Genomic DNA, 22,043 nt, shown 5'->3' on the forward strand with positions numbered 1-22,043 from the left:
AAAATTGTGTTCTACATGGCTTAAGTTCTCAAGTGTGGTAAGAATTTGAGGCCTATATTCGAGGTTACAAAACTAGCACCTGAGGTAACCAGAAAACATTCTCTCATTAAATCTGCTTTTCTACCATTTTTTTTCTCAAAAAATATATATTTTTTTATATATATGTTATATGTTTCTCTCAAAATAATCTCTCCTAACAAGTGCCCAGGCAGCCTTACTACTTATTATAATCACTCTCTTTCTTAAAAGCATCAGTAAAAAGCATGTTTGTTTTTTTTTCTTTTGCTCTTTTTCATATTAAGTTTTCAGTTGCTCAGTTAGGGAGTGGTTGGCTTCCTACTCAAAGACAATCATCAGAGGGAGTGGTTTTAAGCTGCCCTCTTCTTCCAAGACAATCACTTTAGGAAAAGGTAGCTCCATTTGAAAATCTAAAAATTACTTAACAGGAAAAATCAGAGCTAATCTGTTAAAATACATACTTGCATTACCCTAAGTGTTATAAATCAATAATATTGCTGCCATATATATTTATTTTAAGAGGTGTTCTTTTTTCTTTTGCTATCCCTGCTGAACAATGCAAGAACAGAGACCTCTAGGTGGATGGTGCTGGACTTGGAAGTAGAAAAGACCTTAGATCAAATCCCACCTCAGACACTTACCATGTATTTTTGGGCAAGTCCCTTTGCCTCAGTTTCTTTTTCATTAAAAGGGAATAATAATAGCACATACTTTAGAGGCCAAGGGAACAGGAATATTGCCTTGGAGAGCTAGCCTTGCTTCCAACACTGATCCCATAGCCATCATCTCAGGAAATAAACCCTTTGAAGTTGGGCCCAGTCATCATCACCAAAAGTCACCCAGAGGGCGACTACACCAGTATGGTTGAAGCAACACAGCATTCTAAGAGAGACAGGAATTGGTATCTTCCAAGTAAGTCAAACTACTATCACCAAGTAGACCACCACTTCTTTCAAACCCTGATGGAGACAGCCCTGGACCCTGAAGCCAAAAGTCCCAGGAACAGCACTGATTTAAGATCATGTGGTGTTCCCCCACCTCCAGTAACTCCCTATCACTTCCAGAATAAAATACAACATCCTCTGTCCTTCAAAACAACCCCCCCTCACACACACGCATACACACACCATTCAAGGCTTTACTCCCCATACATACTCTTCAATTCAGTGATACTAGCCTCCTGGCTTTTCCACAAACAGGCCACTCCATTTCTTCGTTCCAGTCATTTTCTCTGGCAGTCCTCAATTTCTGGGACAGTGATGGTGAACCTTTTAGAGGGGCAGGTGATGTGAGAAATGTCCTCAGGTACTTGTGGAGAGGGGGAAGGGAACAGCCCAGCCAAGTCCCTCTGACTTTCTAGTAATGAACTTTGTGCTGGGGCAACAGCATATATGCCCACAGAGAGGGTTCTGAGTATCTCCTCTGGCATGTATGCCATACGTTTGCCACCATGGGCCTAGGATAGTCTTACCTTCTCCACTCTATTGCCTCTTTAGCCTCTTTTAAAACCCATCTAAAATCCCTGTTTTTACTCTGATCCTTAATTCTAGGGCCTTCCTTGTGTTATTTCCTATTTATTCTATATATAGCTTGCTTTGTATGTATTTGCTTGCATGCTGTCTTCATTAGATTGTAAACTCCTTAAAGGTAGGAACTACTATCTTTAGCCATTGCATAGCCCCAGTGCTCAAAGGCATAGTGTCTGGCACATGGTAAATACTATAAATGTTCACTGATTGACCTACTGATTCTCACAAATCACAAGACTGTAGTCTTAATTTGCTAGCTAATGCTACAAAGTACAAACCTAAATTATAATTTAGGAAATTTCTAGTAAGCATAATAGTTAAGAAAAAAATCTCCTTATAACACTGATACAACCAGAACAAAACTAACATCCAAAATATAGGTCATGCTTTAAGGAAAATAAAGCTGGGAATATTAAGTAGTAAAAATACATAATACATGGACCACCAGGCTATATTAAAATGAAACCACAAAAAAATTACCTGGAATGCTGAAAATCCAATGAAATGTGTGAATGAGTAATCAGGCTATTTGCACAAAAGTTAATTTTGTTGTTCACTTGATATACATTCAGCACTTACATTGTAATAAGCAAGTGGCAGCTCCAAAAGTAAATGCTAAGGAAAATGCAGTAGAAATTTGACATATATCTAGGAAATAGCTTTACTCAATGTACACAGAGTTTCTATAATAATGAGGTCATCACTTTCTTTAACATCTCACATATATAACAGATATGACCAAGAGAGTACTTTTCTAATTGGTATGCTGGAGTTTACTAAAAGTACACTGGAATTTACTAAAATCTGTTGTTACAAATTACTAAAGAGCTGGCTATTATTATTTGTTGCTACTTATCCAAGATCAAGAAACTTAGAAAATTTCATTATTTTTCATTACCTTTATTATAAATTACTTGTAAACCCAACCCACTTGACCCCTTCTCTCAAATCTTTTCTATCAAGTACCAATGCTTTGACATTACAAATACCAAAAATGAGTCAAAGTCTAGTAATACTTTTATTATACTTTAAAAGCAGTTATCAATACTTTCATCCTGGAAAGAGGAAATCATGTAATAATTTCAAAATTTTATCTTAAGGACATTTTTTTAAAGTTTGCTGGGCATTTACTAGTTATTAGGATAAAGTTACCTGATAGAAGGGAAGCATAAAGATGAAAAAAGCATCTTCTTGGCATGTGTAAGACCTGCATTCAAGTCTTGTCTCTTGCAGATACTAGCTGTCAAACTATAAACAAGTCTATCAATAAACATTTATTAAACACCTACTAGCTGATAGACACTATGCTAAGCTCCAGGAATATAAAAAGAGAAAAAAGGCAGTCCCTGCCTTCAAGAAACTTACAATCTAATGGGGAAAACAACATACAAACAAATATATTCAAAGCAAGCTACATATAGGATAACTAAAAAATGACTGAAAGAGGGAAAGTATTGGAATTGAGAGGGGTTATATAAGGTTTCCAATAAAAGGTGGGATTAGAGTTGAGACTTAAAGGAAGCCAAGGAAGTTAAGAAAAGGGAAAGCATTCTGGGCATAAGGAAAACCAGAAAAAAATGCCCCAAACCAAGAATTGGAAAAGAATTATGTACAAATAAGTTGTATATAAGATAAATTTTGAAGTAACCTCTTAAATTAAAGACCTACACTAAATAGGTAGAGTGAGTTATCATATCAGGAGTTCTTCATAAGGATGAAATCATAGATCCATGGGAAAGTGAAGCCAACAGAATAAGCTCTCTCAGGGCAGAGAATGATTCTGTGTCATCTCTGTCTCTCAGGGAGTACTGCTGCACAGTAAGCACTTAATAAATGTCAGTGAAATGGTAAAAGCATTAACTTTCTCCCACAGAACAATCCCTCCTCTACCCTAGAATTTTTGACAGATAATAATCTGTCCCAAAAATATTCCACTTCTTAGAAATTTCTTTTCTTTCAACTCTGCTCAAGTACCACTTTCAACATGTTTCATGATGCCCTTCTCCCAGCTACTAATAGGGAAGGGGGAGGGCAGTTTATTACCTTGTTTTTATTATGTACAAATTGCTTCCTTCTTCATAACATAATGGAAAAGGAAATGGCAAACTACTCCAGTTATCTTTACCTCATGGAGAGTATGGTTCATGAGGTCATAAAAAATAGGACATGACTGAACCACAACATAATACAAACTTCTTAAAGAAAGACCTGTGTATGTGGCATATTCCTTAAATATATGCTTGAGTCAACTGAGATTGTTATGAGTTGTACTATTACTTCTGAGTACTTTTTAATTTATCCTATACTCAAAAAGTTTTTAAAGTTTTTACCTCAAAAAAGTCTCTCTATTCTCAATTTCAATGTAAATATATGTTAGGCATCAATTCCTAAGGCTTATTACTTGATCAGTTTTATACAGTCTTTCCTTCCAAAGGTTAACTATAAACAACTAAAGTCACATAATTTATCATTATAAAAATCAGTGTTTGTATAAACTCAAGAATTCTATCTCAAAGCTGAAAACACTAAAGAATCTAGAGAGAAGAAGCCTCTTACTGCTTCCTAGTACGGCAAAGTGTAAAATAGTTCAATGTGAAGGGGTGGTAAAACACAGTAATTACACCTTAAATTAATGAATTTACATTTTCTCATCTTTCCCTCTGAACTGCCTCTCTCACACGAAGAAGTGAGCAGGCAAAAGGTTGGCACCACAAGTAGGAAAGCGGATGCTAGCTACAGTGACCTCTCTTTCCCAGCAAAAATGGGGAATAAACTGTGATTTAATAGATCATGCTTTAGAATCCATGAACTTTTCTTCAAATGATTTATCATCTACCTTAAATGATCCAATTAAATAATTATCTTAATAGTTTGGAACCACGCAATAGGATTCTACCAATACTGCTCTATCTCAAAGCAAAATGCACTTTCCTTTGGCAGATATTTAAAAAGCCTTCCTACACTACAGAACATGTGTAGCATTACCCAGAAGTAGATTTGAAAAAAGGGTCGGATAGTCCAAAGAAAGAATACAAGTTTGGGCTACTCTCTGGAAGTTAACCCCCAACTCCAAGCCCAGAGAAGCCTCGACTTGGTGGGGATAGGAGGTGGTCAAAATTTCCGTCCAAATGCTAAACACTCCCTAGACTTCCGAACCCTCGGGCCTACCTCCAAACTCGCGGCGGACTAAAGTTAGCTTGCACACTGAAATTCCAAGAGGAGCCTCCCCCTCAGAAGAACTTTCTCCCAAGTTCAAAAACATTAGGCAGGTGCAGGCCCCAATGCCCATGCTCCCAGCTTCGAGAGCTCCGCCCTTCCTAGCCAGCTGGGTGCAGGGCTGGGAGCCCGCGAGGATGGGGTCTCCAAGGGAGGGGGCGGCGCGCCCCTGCCTCAAGGCGCTCCTCGGGTGCGCGCGGCCAGTCAGCCCCACCCGAGGCTCGGGCCTGCGTTCCACACTCGCAGGAGGGGTGGGGCAAGAAGGGGGTGCGGCACGAGCCTCCGCCCATCCCCTCGACCTCCGCCCCGCGACCCCCGCAAGCCAAAAAGGGTCCCAGGGGCTGAGGGCGCAGGTAGTCGGGCCCGGCTTCATCTGGGCCTCCCCTATCCTGGGCCAATTCGGCCCCAGCCGTGATGGAAACAAAAAGGCAGACGTCGGCACTCACCTTTTCACGACGCCCGTTTTGATCTTGATCTGCCTCACGCGAGGATCGGCCATGGTCCCCTGCTGAGAGCCGGCGGAAGGAGAGCGAAAAGTCGGGACTCACAGAGGGGAGGAGACCGAGCACGCCTAAACCGGTTATGTCCGCTAAGCCGCGGGAGATCTCGTGCGCATGCGCTGGTCCAGCCACGGCCCGAGATCTCTCCCGAAGCGGAGTACCACCCCTCTGCCCTCCCCCATTTCACGTCTGACCAATGGAAACCCGGGGACAAATGGAGCCTCTTAACCGTCGACTCCCTTCCCAGCCAGCCAGCCAACCAGCCATTCTCTGCTCTAGTAGAGCAGCCTGCGCGGGTTGGGATATCCCAGAACTTTATATTTTCACTGCTAAGCTGTCCTGAACCCTTACTCTCCTTCTCCCCCACCCAAATGGAGTGGGTTAGAAGTGATGCTCTGATTCTCTGATTCACTTTATAAACTGGGTAACTTAGAAAACTTTTTAAATGATTTACGTGTTTAATGCCCAGGGACCAATACCTCTAGATGCATTTTCATAAGCTTAATAATGTATTTGACAATAGTTATTTATATAATAATACAAATGTAATAAAATATAATATGCAATATAATATAAAATACATGTTATTTACACATCTACATAATATATACTATATACGCATATAATATATATTATGGTATTTGTAGTATATATTGTATATACTTATACTATCTGCTGTATATTTATGTAGTATATACATATATGTATGTATATTTGTAGTACATATTTATACATATTCCGTTGTATATATACACATGTGTGGTGCATATATATGTAGTATATATGTATTATGATCCATATAATATACATATAATTCAAATGCTATATGTATATTTAAAGGTTATAGAGTATATATGCTACATATGTATATAGAGTATATATGTTATAAATACTATAAAAAGATTAGTAGGTAATTTATTAACTACAAATAAGTATTTAGTAAACAGACTATATATAGTCTATAACTGTATTTAATTCAGTAAACATTTATTAAACTCCTACTATGTGCCAGGCTCTGGGTTAAATTCTGGGGGTGCAAAAAGAGACAAAAGACAGTCTCTGCCCTCAAAGAGTTTACACTCTAACAAGGAGACAACATGCAAACAAATATATACCAAACAAGCTATGTATAAGATAAATAAGGAATATTTAACAAACAGGCACTGAAATTCAGAGGGGTTGGAGGAGGCTTTCTGTAGAAGTTGGGGGTTTTAATTGAGACCTAAAAGAAGCCAAGGAGATAATAATTAGAGCGGAAGAGAGAGCACATTCCAGGTATAGGAGACAGAGAAAATACCTGGAGCTGAGAAATGATGTGTTTTCCTTCATGAAATAGCCAGGAGGCTGGTGTCACTGGATTGAAGAGTATATATAGGGGAGTAAAGTGTACAGAATCTGAAAGGTAGAAGGGAGCTAGGCTATAAAAGACTTTGAATGCCAAACAAAGCATTTTGTATTTGCATCTGGAGGCATTAAGAAACCCTTGGAGAGTATGGAGTAGATAGCTATACATTGTTATAGTTTATAAAGTATAGTTTATAAAGTTTATAAGTACACAGTACAGGTATCCCCCTTCCACATCGCAACTTTCCCAGTTTCAATATATTGCAAGTTGGCTTAAGAAATTAAATGAGAATTTGGGAAGAGTTTTCTGGAAACCACAGATGATAGAGAAAAAGTTTAGAAAGTATATAGCCTATGACCAAATACTTAACCCAAGTTTTACAGTAAGATACTTACTGTTAATACCCCATAAAAAAAAGAAAAAATTCAGACTTCTTTTCTGCCATGAAGGGAGAGTCCTAAAATTTTATGAAGAAGCACCATGCCCCTAACTCCCAAGGTGCAGAGAGATATATTTACATATAAGCATTATATAATATATAACCAACTATTATTTACTAATATGGGTCCAGAATCTTATCCATGTGAGTCTATACTTCAAGGTATAGATCAAGGATTATTAACCTTTGGGTTAATTATTATGGAGCCTTTTTGCAATCTGGTAAACTTAAGGGATTCCTTCTCAGAAACTGATTTTTTAAATTAATAGTAGGAACTATTAAATTTCAGTAAGAACATAGACTCTCAAACTTTGTCTCAGGACCCCTTTATATTCAGAAATTGTTGAGGACCCCAAAGAACTTTTGTTTATATTGGTTAAATCTATCAATGTTTATTGTATTTGAAATTAAAACACTATTATTATAAAAATAATTTTGATCTAATATATTTTCTAAAAGGGTATTGGGGACCCTCACAAATTTCTGTGCCATGTTTTGAGAACCACTGAATTCAAGGTTAGAGAAAATAAAGATACTTTTTTTTTTCCATTCAAGTTCACCAAGCCTCTTAAATCTAAGGTTAAGTATCTTTGATATTTGATCACAACCTGTCTATACCTCATCTTGTGATCTCTAAAGGAACCACCCACAAGAGACCTATCAAAAGGATGGTCAACATTACCTTGATATGTCCCTCAGCATGAATGACTATTTTTCTCACTTCACTCTTCTTATCCTTCCTTGTAACCTGGATTTCAATTTCATTTCTCATCAAAGGACCAATTATCTATTAAATGACAAATCCAGTGGCCTTTTTTCAGTCTGCTCTTTAACATTTAATTCTGCCAAGTCCTTCCTAGATTTTCAAATCCCTCTTTTGCCTGGGTTTGTGTAACACCATTCTCTTATTTTGATTCTCCTACCAGCCTTGTTGCTCTTCAGTCTCTTTTGACAGCCATTTTTTCCTATATCTTCTTAGGGAATTCATGAGTTCACATGGGTTCAGCTATTATCCTCATGCAGATGATTCCTAGATCCATTTATACAGTTCCTGTTTCCCTCATAAACTCAAGTCTTGTACTTCCAAGTGACTATTAGATATTTCCAACTGAATGTCCCATAGTTATCTCAAACTCCTCTCTCTTTTTTCTGGTTTCCCTATTTTTATTAAAAGCACCACCACCCTTTTAATCATCCCCTGTTCTCAACCATAGGCTGTCCTTAACTCTTTCTTCTCCCTTGCCTCCCACCTCCAAATCATCTTCCAAGATCTATTAATTCTATTTCTACAACTTTTTCTTGAATCAGTTTCTATCTTTATATTGACATGGTCTAGTTCAAGCCTTTATAACCTCCCACCTAGACAATTGAAATAATCTCTGAATTGATCTACGTGCCATTCCAATCCACAATTCCTGACAACACACACACACACACACACACACACACACACACACACACACACACACACACAGCTGCTAAAATTATTTTCCAAATGGGCAGTTCTAACATTGTCACCCAGTAAATTCTAGTGGCTCCCTATTGCCTTTAAGAAGCAGATAAAAACTTTGGTTGGCTTTTAAAGTTCCTCACAACCTGCCCCAAATCCAACTTTCCAATATTACTCCCTACCTTGGGGGAAGCTAGGATAGAATGCCAGGACTATAGTCAGGAAGATTCATCTCCTTGAATTCAAATTCAATCTCAGACACTGATAGGATGTATAACACTCAGCACATTGAATCCTGTTGCCTCATTTCTAGTCCTATAAAAATAAGCTGGAGAAGGAAATGGTAAACCACTCTAGTATCACTGCTGAGAAAACTCGAGATGGGGTCACAAAGAGTGGGACATGACTGAAACAACTGAACAACAATAATTCCTTTCCTTATACTCTAGCCCATCTAGCCAGAATGACCTCCTCATTTATATATACATACATTATATATATTACATATATATGTATACACACATTACATATGTGTTGTTTTTCCAATGGAATGCAAGCTTTTTGAGGGCAAGGACCAATATTTTTCTTTATACGCCCAGCACCTGGTACAGGGTGTGGCATATAATAGTTACTGGATAAATGCTTTTCCAAATAAAGTGCATGAATCTCTCCCAGGATGTAAGTTTCATGCCAGTCAGGACCAGTGTCCTATCTAAGTCTTTCATCTTCCCCTAAAGTCTAGCACAATACACACTTTTCATTTAACAAAGATTGAGTTTAACTGAAACATATTAGGCATCTTCTTGTGTCAAATTCTGCACTAGGTCTGGAAATTCAAAAACAAAAATAAAATTAAATAAGCATCCCCCACCACTTCTAATGAGCTTATATTGGGGGAGGGGAGAATAATTTTGTAGATGCGGACTAAAATACTTGTGCTACCCATTTCTAAAAAAATTAAAGAATAAATTTAATTTTTATATAGGTCTGAAGCATTTGTATTACTCTGGGAGAGAAACATTATCAGCATTTCTTTATCAATTCCAAAATAAAAATTTTCTCCCCTTTCTTTCCAGTCAGCCTAGGAAAGAACTCCTGCCTGAAGTAATTAGAGGGGAAATCAGGGAAAAAAAGAAAAAGTCCCTTTAATTATGTCAATCAATGGAAAATATATTGAGTTTACCTTTGACTAACAAAAAAGGAGAACTCTTGAAGGAATGGCCAATAAGGGACTGAACGAGTTTAAGAAAATTATTCTCCAGGGTTGTGCTGAAAGTTAAGTAATTTTTGTTCTGTTGGTAAAGCAAAATGCTAATTTTGAACATTATAACTACATTTTATCTCAATGTGGAATTTTGTCTATTAAAAGAATGTCTGAGAATTGTTTAAGAATGCCATAGCTATAATTTTGAACTCATTTGTGTTAGAGATTTTCAGCATCTTGGAATAACTCTCTTCATCTTCAGTTATATTGCAAGCACAAATGCCGATAATAGAATAATCCTTAGATTATAATAGAAAATGCATAGGACAGAATAAAAATCATTTTGGGAAACATTTGCCTAAATGGAAATTTTTTCCTTACAATGCAAAATATAAAGCCCTGGTAAGAGAACCAATTTTTAAATCCCACTCTTCCACTTAGAAATGATGTGATAATTTTGGAGTTGTAAAACTTTTTGTGTGTCATGAAACCCTTTCGGCAATCAGATGAAACCCATGGACCCCTTCTCAGAATAGTTTTTAAATGTTTGAAACAAAATGCATAAGATTACAAAGGAAAGCATTTATTGAAATTAAATTTTCAAAATACCTTTTAAAAAATAAATTTACAGACCCCAGGCTAAGAACCCCCTGGTTAGATGATCTCTATGGCCCCTTTCTACTGTGGACCTTAAATCACACCAGGAAGTTTGAGGAGAATAATAGTAATGACTAACACTTAGTTGTTGTTTTTTTAATAGTCAAATAAAGTTTTAAACTTTTTCATTTAAAAGCAATTATATATTAGTTATATATTACATAACACTGAATGAGCAGTCAGGACATATGGTCTCTAATCTTGGCTCTGCCACAAGCTAGATCACCTTGAGCAAGTCACTATCACTTTCTAGACCTCTGTTGACTGATCTACAAAATGAAGAGATTCAAACAATATGTTTTCCTAAAATCCCCTTACCTAAGCCCTCTAGTTATGGAATTCTATCATTCCAACTTATCTAAAGGGTAAAATGAAATATGCCTGTAGAGAATTTCTATTCTTTTCCCACTGTCAGAAAATATATTCTCTAGAATGATTAAGATAGACATCCCCTCTACTTTTTCATTTCTTAATAACAGTAGTTCTTCATTTCCCACCAGTTGATCTGCTTGGCTTCCTCTCCATGAAAATCATGCTTCCCTTAGAATAATCTCATCACAAGATATCTCATCATCATGGAGATTGCCTCTACTTTAGTACTCAATACCTCTTTGGTAACCTCAGTTGTCTCTCTGCTTTGATTGAAGGTCTGGAGGTCAGGGGGAGCAAAAAACCTTCTCCCAAAGTCTCCCTTAAAAGAAGGCTAGAAATTTCCAATTCTTTGTTTCCTACTAGCTCTTCAGCTTGATTTTAACTCTATAAACTTCAAAGACCCAGGACTCTCTGGGGCTTCCTTCCCTCCATTTACAGCTTTCTTTTGTGTATTGTCTTCTCTCATTATATTATAAACTCTTTGAGGGCAAGGATTGCCTTTCTTTTATTTATTTATATCCCCAGCACTTAGTATAGTGCCTGTTATATACCAGGTGCTTGATATATGTTTTTTTTTTCTTGTGTTAAAATTTAATGCATGGATTACAAAACCAAAATTCTTTTATAATCAAGATTTTATTAGTTCTTGTTTGGTCATCAGTACATATACACTATAACTAATTTGTACATTTAAAAAATGCTAGAAAAATCTAAAAATTATGTATTTGTAATCCTTTTCTAAATAGTTTTTCCAGTGACTTTCTTACTAAGTTTGAAGGCTACTCTCCTTAAAGAGGTTATCAAACACCAATATCCTAAATATAGATAGGGAATTACATCCTTTACAAAGCAAAATTCCACTAATTCTGTATTTGATAAAACTAAACTCATTATATACATTTTCCAATCTTTTATTGGAAAAAAGTGTACTACAACTACCCAAAGATGACAATGTCATATATAGCACACAATTTTGAAAGGAAGATCCAACACCAGGGAAGTTTTATTTAGGAAAAAATTGTATCAAAAGATAAAATGGGAAACAGATGAATTCAAATAAGATCTTTAAAATTCATGGTCAAAATTCCAAATGGCCACCTATGCTTCATTTAATGATGTAAAAACTGCTTATTGAATGTTAAATCTATGCACAAGACAGTGAACACCTTCCTAATCAACATTCTATTAATTTCTGGCCATATTAAAACAAAATACCAAACCAAAACCCAGTACGTGATTTCACCTCTTTAAATAGGATTCTAAATAAAGTCACTTTAGATTGGCTTACATTTATCTAAATGTTTTAAAAAATTAATGTGATGAGGTGGGATCACCTCCTTAAAAATGTGTTTCTGGAGCTACTAAAAACTGGCATTTACAAAATAGTTGATAAAAATATTCCTCTGAATTGTACAAGAAGGGAGGTAACAGGGACAACTGTCAAAAGACTTGGTATAAAATGTTATTCAGATTTGGTTTCTTTCTCTCTTGCTGAATCAGAGACTGGGCCCTCTTTATTTTTAGTTTCTCCATTTTCTGTAGGTAAGTCTTCTTTATTCTCTTTTTTGGTTAGGTACTTCTGCTTGTTTTCCTTTTGCTCCTTTTTTTTCCTTTTGTGTGAACTTTTTTGTCCTCTGATTTATCCTTCACAGTTGTCTTTTTGGGCTTAGGTTCAACCTTTGCAAGGACTGGTTTAGCTGACAATCTTGCCGACCTCCTCTTGGACTCCCCTCTTACTTCCCCTTCTGCAGAGTTGACCTTCCTCTTCTGCATCTTGGCTGTGAGTGGGGATCAGCTAGGTCTCTCTCCTCAGACACGGGAGCACCAGCAAGTGACTTTGATGAAGCAGGAGCAGTCTAAAAACTAGAAGGAACTGGATTGGAATCCTCCCCTTTCTCCATCTCCCCTTCATATATGTTTATTGATAAGTCCAATAGTTATGCAGTGGCCAGGCTAGTTTTTTTTTTTTACCATCTCTATCACAAAATTTGCACACTCATATATCCAGATATCATTCTTTGCTCCAGAAAAGAATACTTTGCTCCAGCCTTCCCACTCTTACCTGTCAACTGAAGTTCCTAATCTCAAAACCCATGAAAGCCTTCAATGATCAGTCTTTGCTTGTGGTTTCTTCTACATGAAGTCTACTTGGTACATTTGCACTTATTCCTTTGCACCAGGAGTCCCTGTGGTATCAAGGCCTTGGTTTAGTTTCAGGGGAGAAATGGGAACAAAATTACTTTACTAGGGTCCTCACTCAGAAAACCAGGAAGATCTTTTTTGCTGAAAAACCCAAATACCTGACACCAACCCTTCACTAACAAGCAAGATGACATCAAGTATTATCACTGCTATCAGAGAAGTGGTCAGCACCATGGCCAGCAATAGTGGTGAAACAAAGTAATGAGGTTTTTCAACACTGAGAAGAGAGAGCAGCAGAGCCCATATAGGTAGTCCTCATTGCATTGCCATTAATGCAGTGTTTGAGGAAAAGAATCACTGGACTCATTATCTTTTCCCCAAAACCCAACCCTAGGCAAGGAGTCTTATTCAACTCTTTACTCACTCACACTCCACATTCAGTCAATTGCCAAGTCTAACCTATTCCAACTCACTTTCACCCCCATTCCTTATTTCTGCTCATAGGACCACTACCCTAATGAAATCCTTAGCACATTTCTCCTGGACTATAAAAATGGCTTCTTAATTGTTCTCTCTGAGTCTCTGACCATGTCACTCTCTAATCAAGAAGTTTGATTGGCTCTCTGTTGCTTCTAGGACAAAATATAAACTCCTCAGTCTGGAATTTAAAATACTTCACAATAATGCTTCAACCTATCTTTCCAGGATAATTACACACTCTCCTGTATACATTCTGTGTCCCAATAAAACAGTCCTACTTGCCATTGATAGTCACAAAATTCCATTTTTCATGTCCCTGCCTTTGAATCAATGATCTCCCTTGATTCTTCATGCCTGGAATGGGGAAATTCCCTTTTTACTCTTGCCTCCAAATCTTAACTTATATGCCATCTCCTACAGGAAGTTTTTCCTGATCTCCATCCTCCCCAATTGATAGTGGATCTCCTGAAGAAGGAAAAAAAAGAGGGGGTGGAAATTTCTTTGTATTTGTTTTATATATTTTTTACAAGTTCTTTCAGCCCCAGCCCCAAATGTAAGCCCCTAGGAGGCAGAAACTGTTGTTTTTATCTTTGTAAGCCCAGTACCTATTTCAGTACTGGCATATAGGAAGCCCTTAATGTTTTTTTTGAGTTGCATTTGTTCAATATCCATAAACAGTTGAGGAGGAAGAGTTTTTAGGTGGTATAGGAAAACAAAGCACTGTTCTTGAACTCAAAAAGATCATGATTCAAATTCTACACATGACACAAGTTTTGACCATGGCCTTGAATAACTTTTTATCTTTTTTTTCTTATTTTTTTATATCTTTTACCTCTTAAGATATAAAATGCAGATACCATTTACACTATACATCATAATATACACTTTAAACCTTAAGTAACCATATAAATGCTAGTTATTATTAGATTTTTAAACCCTTACTTTCTGTCCTAGTATCAATTCTAAGAAGAAGAGAAAGGGCTAGGCAATCAGGGTTAAGTGACTTGCCCAGGGTCACAGAGCTAGGAAATGTCTGAGGCTAGATCTGAACACAGGTTCTTTCAACTCCAAGCCTGGTGCTCCATCCACTGTACTACTCATCATCCCTATTATTAGATTTAATGATTAGCCAATTTCTATATCCTTAGGCTTTTTAGATTTTCCACAGCTAGGTAAGGCTCTCAAACATAGGAAGAATATTTATACATTGAGTTTACAGAGGAGAAATTCCCATGACCTAGAAGTAACTCCATCTCTTCTCTGGTGTTATAACCAGTTTCAAAGAAGAAAGTATTGGATGTAGGGGGTGGCTTTGGCTCAGTAGATTGACAGCCAGGCTAAAGATGAGAGGTCCTAGGTTCAAATCTAGCCTTGGACACTTCCTAGCTGTGTGGCCCTGGGCAAGTCACTTAACTCCCATTGCTTAGCCCTTACTGCTTTTCTGCCTTGGAAATACACAGCATTGATTTTTAGACAGAAGGCTAGAAGTTGTTTTTTTTTAACCAAGAGAAAATTAGATGTAGAAGCACTAAGATCACTAAGATCTATGGCAGAGATTAACACAAAGGAAGATACTTTATCAACCAAAACTAATAGGAAAGATACTGGAAACCACGTGGCATACCAATGAACAGATCCCTCATGTCCTTACCAAAGTGAACCATTTCTCTCAGATATATGTAAGGAGATTATGAATGAGTAAATTGTAGAAAACCTGCAACAGTTTGGATGCTTCCCTTGAACAGTCTCCTGATCACATTCTCTTCCGGAATGCTCTTTGATTGACAGTTTCTGCAAACCTTACTATGGCTCTGTGGCAGGTTTTCTCCAATTTACCCATTCACAAGACCCAATTAAATCTACCTCCCTCCATATCATCCCCCAAGAAAAGAGAAAGAGAAATCTTTTCAAAATGAAGCAAACGAGCATTGATCTATTCAGCACCTACTATGTACCAGGCACTTTAAAAATATTATTTTATTGATCCTCACAACAAGCCTAGAAAGTAAGTGACATCATTATCCCCATTTCCTAATTGAGGCACTTGAGAAAGAAGTTAAATTATTTCCCCAGGGTCACACAGCTAGTATCTGAAGCAAGATTTGAACTCAGATCTTCCTGACTCCAAGCCCAGTGCTCCACTAACTGCACCACCAGCTGTCTTTTAGAGGGGGAGGGTATGGTTAACATTACTATTAGAAAAACTTTCCAACCTATGACTTGTTGGAATCCTAACACTAGACATCAAGGTGAGAGGAAACTAAGGAACTGCTGCTGAATTGCTGTATGAAGACATCGTGAGAGTATATATGAGCTTGTTAGCTGTGAATGTAATGTGAAAACAATTTATCTCTCACTGTTAAATTTAGTAGGTTAGCCTTTAGATAATTTGAGTATTTGCAGAGAGAGGGTAAAGACCTAGATGAGTCACTGGAGTTTGGGGAAAGCACTGAGGCATTAGCTGAGTACATTGCAGAGAAAATCCCCTGAAGCAGACATTCCCTCATAACCCTTCCCCAGTGTGCCATGTAGCAAGGAGGCAGCTTGAGAAAGCAATTCTCTGTCCTCTCTTAGGATGAATGAAGTCTTTTGGCAATATTTGGAACCATCTTCATATAACAAGAGGTCATTTCCCCAGGATTTAGTCTGTCCTGGGCTTTCAAAAACAACCTCAGATGCATTTCTCATAGAGTGCTTTGTCTAAGACTTCACCCCATCTTCCTAAGGATGTGTTTTTAAAAAATAGGCCTAACAGTGATCCTCAAAGAAATTCTTAATGTTACTTCCACAAAATATTATACCAGCCTTCTCTTTTAGCCCCATCTTCCCTTCTATACCTTATTATTCCACAGACACGGTCTCTCGTTCTGGCCCCCAAAGTCCTGCAAATCCTGCTGAGAAGAGTCTTCTAAGGAATGAATATTCACTTTACAGAAACTACCAGATCTTCTCAGAAGATAAAGTTTATTCCCATGAAATACTCAGATATATTATACAAACCAGCCCTATGGGAACAACAGTAACATAATTGATGCTCACAGATCCTTGTTACTATATTTATTTGTAAAAAATATTCTTCAGTGATTTCACATGTATATGCATTTAATCTTCTGAATTAGATTATCAGTAAACCCTTCCTCTCCTACTCTCCCAATGGGAACACGTATGAATATACATATATACATATATATATATATATATATATACACTGTATTTGTGACTTTGTGGGCACTCAACACATTGGGCATTAAATTGAATAAACACTATTATCTGACTAACAACCTTTAAATGACAAGGCAAAACCATGGAATTCCACAGAAGCAGACAGAAGAAATTAAATATATCATAATCAGAAATAGAATATCTCCTATTGATTAAAGACATTGAACAGCCTATAAAGTAAAGAGTTGATACTATAGACGGTGATAATCCTGCACCCTACCCCCCAAATAACCTATAGCAACAAAGTAAAGCTGGTACATTTTTGTGTCTACTATGAAAAGGATAACAGTTTATGACAAGCTTCTTTCAGCTGGATTTACTTCAGGTCCACTGCCAGGCTTTCCTTGTCCTCTCACATTAAGAAAAACTAAGTAGCTAATAATTTATATGCTTTACATATTGGCATTTATTAATATATCTGTTATCTTCATTTTTCTATGGGAAAATTATAATTTTAGAAAAACCTTTGTCAGGCCAGAATGATATAAGACATTATTAAATAGCTTCAAATGTTACCAATTTGGATCCAGTTGATTTCTTGTCTGGGTTTTCTAGAGATGAAATTTCCCTGAATGACTATTTTCCCCAAAACCCGTAACCAAAAGGGTGGCAGCTAGAGAAGATTGGGTTTTTCTTTACTCTTTTCCCTAGTATCTTGTACTCTGTGGCAACTATTGGTGCCATCCCTGATTTATAGAGAGTCAGTTTTCCACAAGATTTTGAGTCTAAGATAATAAGATTTAGCCTTCAAATCTAATTTCAGATGCAGTGATAGAGAAGTACTTGTTCTAAGACTCCTCATCAGTCTTACTAAGGTCACTTTGAAATCCCAGAGATAACACTTAGGGACCAAAAAAAAAAATAGCTTACATGACAAAATTTCATTAAAATTTAACTCACATCACTTAACATTTTAACATGTTAAAGTCTTAATTTATATTTCTGATCAAAATATTATTAGTACTCAGAGAGATTAAATACTGATGTAGAAAAATAAAGGAAACATGGACCATCAATTTGGACATTTCATCCAAACAATTAGCCAATTCAATCAATCTATCACTGGCCAAATTTAATGATCAGCTGTTTGATATGTCTTCTCTCCAAATCCTATACTTGTTTCCAGGGGAAGAGAAAGAACAAGTGAATTGAAAGTAGAGTTCTCATTTCCATCATGACCTCAAAGAACTTGGGAGAAACTTGGAGAGAGGGGCACAACACATGACTCTTCATCAAAGGTTGCTCTCTACTCATTTCACTACCCAAGACAAACTGAGTAACTTGTCTTTATCAGCAAGCCTTCCCCTTCCTTTCCAATAATTTTTACTCATCTTAGCTGGAGATTTCTTGGTTACTTGAAAAGCCTTCCAATTCAACCTTATACCATTGTCCTTTCAATATGCATCTGAACACTGTGAAGAGCTAAGCTTTTGTGTGAGCTACATGTATGGTTCACCCTGCTATCATAACCAAACAGGAAGCTGTCCCAATAATGTTGGCCTGTGATATATTCGTAAGTCCCAGTTCTGTTTGGGTCTGTATGTGTGGATTGCCTTAAGACTTTAAAACAAAAGAAACTATAAAGACTTAAAGAGTATTTAAAAATAGAAGCTCTATCTTTCATCCTGTGCAGCTATTGTCTCATATGCACATCTCAAATATCTGAATCATATTACAACTTTCACATGATGGAATTTGAAGAAAACAGTTTGAGGGTGGTACCACATAAGCACATGGGAGTTATATGCATGCATCAAAAGAATGCATCCCTCCTTTTGTCAGTAATTTACAGGGGGCCCTACTTACAGCTGAACAGGTATCTGATGTAACAATTCATTGTTCTGACACATATTGCAATCATGATGAGCAGTTTTTAATGCATCAGGTTACACTAGCTCAGCCCACAGTCTCACACCATGTAACATAAATTTCATTGAAAAGAGTGACATAACATGACATTGACTTTTAAAAGACACACACTATTTTACCAGATCACATCCCTTTTCTCTATGAATTCCCAATTCAAAAATCAAGTAGGCAGACATAAATGAAGTGACTGAGTATCCAAAAACCAGCATATTTATCTTATGTGATTTCTCCCATTTCTACCTGTAGTAAATGATTCCTTTCCATTTTTATGTTGTAATGCATGAATGATGTTAATGGGCATATTTTTTTGTCACCTGAAATAAAGATTTTTATCCAGGGCTAGTCACAAAAGATTCAAAGTGTTTTGGATGGTGGAATAAAGATAAAATCTTTAAAATGTTTACTTTTAGTTACACATGACTATTGCATTTGAAACTGTCACAAAATTGTAATAAATACTTTAATCTTATCTTCTCTGTGACATTTTTATTCCCTTCAATAAAATGCCTTTCTGGAATATAAAGGAAATTAAATAGCCTCTATATACCATGGTACTGATATTGGTGGGAAAAAGACACATTAAGATTAGGATTTTATAATAATGCTACATATATAATATGTTATATAATATTACAATGTAATGATAGGCAAATGATTATTGATAAGTACTGACAAAACTGGTTAACAAAGAATTTTTTAGATTTCGTTCTCTACCAATATATATTTTTAAATATATCTATTGTTCTCATTTATGTGTTATTTGTTCAAAAGAATTTTACATGGATTAATTTAATAATCTTTTTTTGTTGTTGATTTTTTAATTTTTTTAAATTATATTTTATTTTATCATTTCCAAGCATTATTCATTAAAGACATAGATCATTTTCTTTTCCTCCCCCCACCCCCCATAGCCGATGCGTAAATCCACTGGGCATTACATGTTTTCTTGATTTGAACCCATTGCTATGTTGATAATATTTGCATTAGAGTGTTCATTTAGAGTCTCTCCTCTGTCATGTCCCCTTAACCGCTGTATTCAGGCAGTTGCTTTTCCTCGGTGTTTCCACTCCCATAGTTTATCCTTTGCTTATGAATAGTGTTTTTTTCTCCTAGATCCCTGCAAATTGTTCAGGGACATTACACCCCCACTAATGGAGAAGTCCATTACGTTCGATTATACCACAGTGTATTAGTCTCTGTGTACAATGTTCTCCTGGTTCTGCTCCTCTCACTCTGCATCACTTCCTGGAGGTTGTTCCAGTCTCCATGGAACTCCTCCACTTTATTATTCCTTTTAGCACAATAGTATTCCATCACCAACATATACCACAATTTGCTCAGCCATTCCCCAATTGATAGGCATCCCCTCATTTTCCAGTTTTTGGCCACCACAAAGAGTGCGGCTATGAATATTTTTGTACAAGTCTTTTTGTCCATTATCTCTTTGGGGTACAGACCCAGCAGTGCTATGGCTGGATCAAAGGGTAGATATTCTTTTGTCCCCCTTTGGGCATAGTTCCAAATTGCCCTCCAGAATGGCTGGATCAGTTCACAACTACACCAGCAATGAATTAATTTCCCTACTTTGCCACATCCCCTCCAGCATTCATTACTTTCCTTTGCTGTTATGTTATCCAATCTGCTAGGTGTGAGGTGATACCTCAGAGTTGTTTTGATTTGCATCTCTCTGATTATAAGAGATTTAGAACACTTCTTCATGTGCTTATTAATAGTTTTGATTTCTTTATCTGAGAACTGCCTATCCATGTCCCTTGCCCATTTATCATTAATTTAATAATCTTAAAACTTAGGAACTTGTTATAGGGGCAGTCATATAAAAATGAGTATTTTCAAATCGATCTGTGAATCTTATTAGGGATTCATGGAGCTATTTCTCAGTCAAAGTTACCCTTTCAGTGTTGTAAAATTTTTGTAAAGTAGCTAATTTTTTTCGTATTTTGGGTTTGCTTAAGAAAGTTATTCTAACATGTATACACCAAATGGCATAGTATCCAAATTTCTAAAGGAGAAACTAGAGGAGCTCAAGGATGAAATAGATAGAAAAACTATACTAGTGGGAGACCTGAACCTTCCTCTATCCAAACTAGATAAATCAAACCAAAAAATAAATAAGAAAGAGGTAAAAGAAGTGAATGAAATCTTAGAAAAATTAGAGTTAGTAGACATGTGGAGAAAAATAAATAGGGACAAAGAGGAATATTCCTTCTTTTCAGCAGCACATGGTACATTCACAAAAATTAACCATGTATTAGGGCATAAAAACATTGCAAACAAGTGCAAAAGAGCAGAAATAATAAATGCAACTTTCTCAGATCACAATGCAATGAAAATAATAATTAGTAAGAGAACATGGAGAGGTAAATAAAAAATTAATTGGAAATTAAACAACACGATTCTCCAAAACCAGTTAGTTAAAGAATAAATCGTAGAAACAATTAATAACTTCATTGAAGAAAATAACAATGATTAGACATCCTTTCAAAATCTATGGGATGCAGCCAAAGCAGTACTCAGGGGGAAATTTATATAATTGAGTTCATATATTAACAAATTAAGAAGGGCAGAAATCAATGAATTGGGCATGCAAATTAAAAAATGAGAAAGCAAACAAATTAAAAATCCTTAGATGAACACTAAATTAGAGATCCTAAAACTCAAAGGAGAAATTAATAAAATTGAAAGTCAAAGAACAATTGATTTAATAAATAAATAAGAGTAGAAGCTGACACTTTGAAAAAACAAACAAATTAGGCAAAGTACTGGTCAATCTAATTTAAAAAAGGAAAGAAGAAAACCAAATTGACAGTATCCAAGATGAAAAAGGAGACCTCACCTATAATGAAGAGGAAATTAAGGCAATCATTAAAAATTACTATGCCCAATTATATGGCAACAAATATGGCAATCTAGATGATATGGATGGATACTTACAAAAATATAAATTACCTAGACTAACAGAGGAAGAAACAGATTACCTAAACAACCCCATATCAGAAAAAGAAATTGAACAAGCCATCAAAGAACTCCCTAAGAAAAAATCGCCAGGTCCAGATGGATTCACAAATGAATTCTATCAAAATATTCAAAGAACAACTAATCTCAATATTAAACAAACTATTTGACAGAATAAGCCAAGTAGGAGTTCTACCAAATTCATTTTACGACACAAACATGGTACTGATCCCAAAGCCAGGCAGGTCAAAAACAGAGAAAGAAAACTATAGACCAATCTCCCTAATGAATATAGATGCAAAAATCTTAAATAGGATACTAGCAAAAAGACTCCAGCAAGTCATCACAAGGGTTATTCACTATGACCAGGCAGGATTCATACCAGAAATGCAAGGATGGTTCAATATTAGGAAAACCATCCACATAATTGACCATATTAACAAGCAAACCAACAAAAATCACATGATTATCTCAATAGATGCAGATAAAGCCTTTGATAAAATACAACACCCATTCCTATTGAAAACACTAGAAAGTATAGGAATAGATGGGCCTTTCCTAAAAATAATAAACAGTATATATCTAAAAAGATCAGCAAACATCTGCAATGGGGATAAACTAGAAGCC

At 36.3% G+C, this 22,043-nt stretch overlaps 1 protein-coding gene and 1 pseudogene across 2 annotated transcripts in view; both read right to left on the reverse strand.

The window, feature by feature from the left end:
- TBCA (tubulin folding cofactor A) overlaps positions 1–5,449 on the reverse strand; it is a 93,478-nt gene extending 88,029 nt beyond the window's left edge. Inside the window, exon 1 of one of the 2 annotated variants that reach the window (XR_008917931.1) lies at positions 4,716–5,197. Coding sequence is in view for 1 of the 2 variants with exons in the window: in XM_007486442.2 (XP_007486504.1) it covers positions 5,210–5,262 (53 nt within the window). In the remaining variant the exon portion in view is untranslated. The other variant, XM_007486442.2, reaches the window with a different exon arrangement.
- A 6,433-nt stretch (positions 5,450–11,882) lies between these two features.
- Positions 11,883–12,503, reverse strand: LOC100619420 (non-histone chromosomal protein HMG-14-like; annotated as a pseudogene).
- Between the last annotated feature and the right edge of the window lie 9,540 nt (positions 12,504–22,043).

The sequence above is a fragment of the Monodelphis domestica genome, chromosome 3 (assembly GCF_027887165.1).
Source record: "Monodelphis domestica isolate mMonDom1 chromosome 3, mMonDom1.pri, whole genome shotgun sequence".
Taxonomy (NCBI): Eukaryota; Metazoa; Chordata; class Mammalia; order Didelphimorphia; family Didelphidae; genus Monodelphis; species Monodelphis domestica.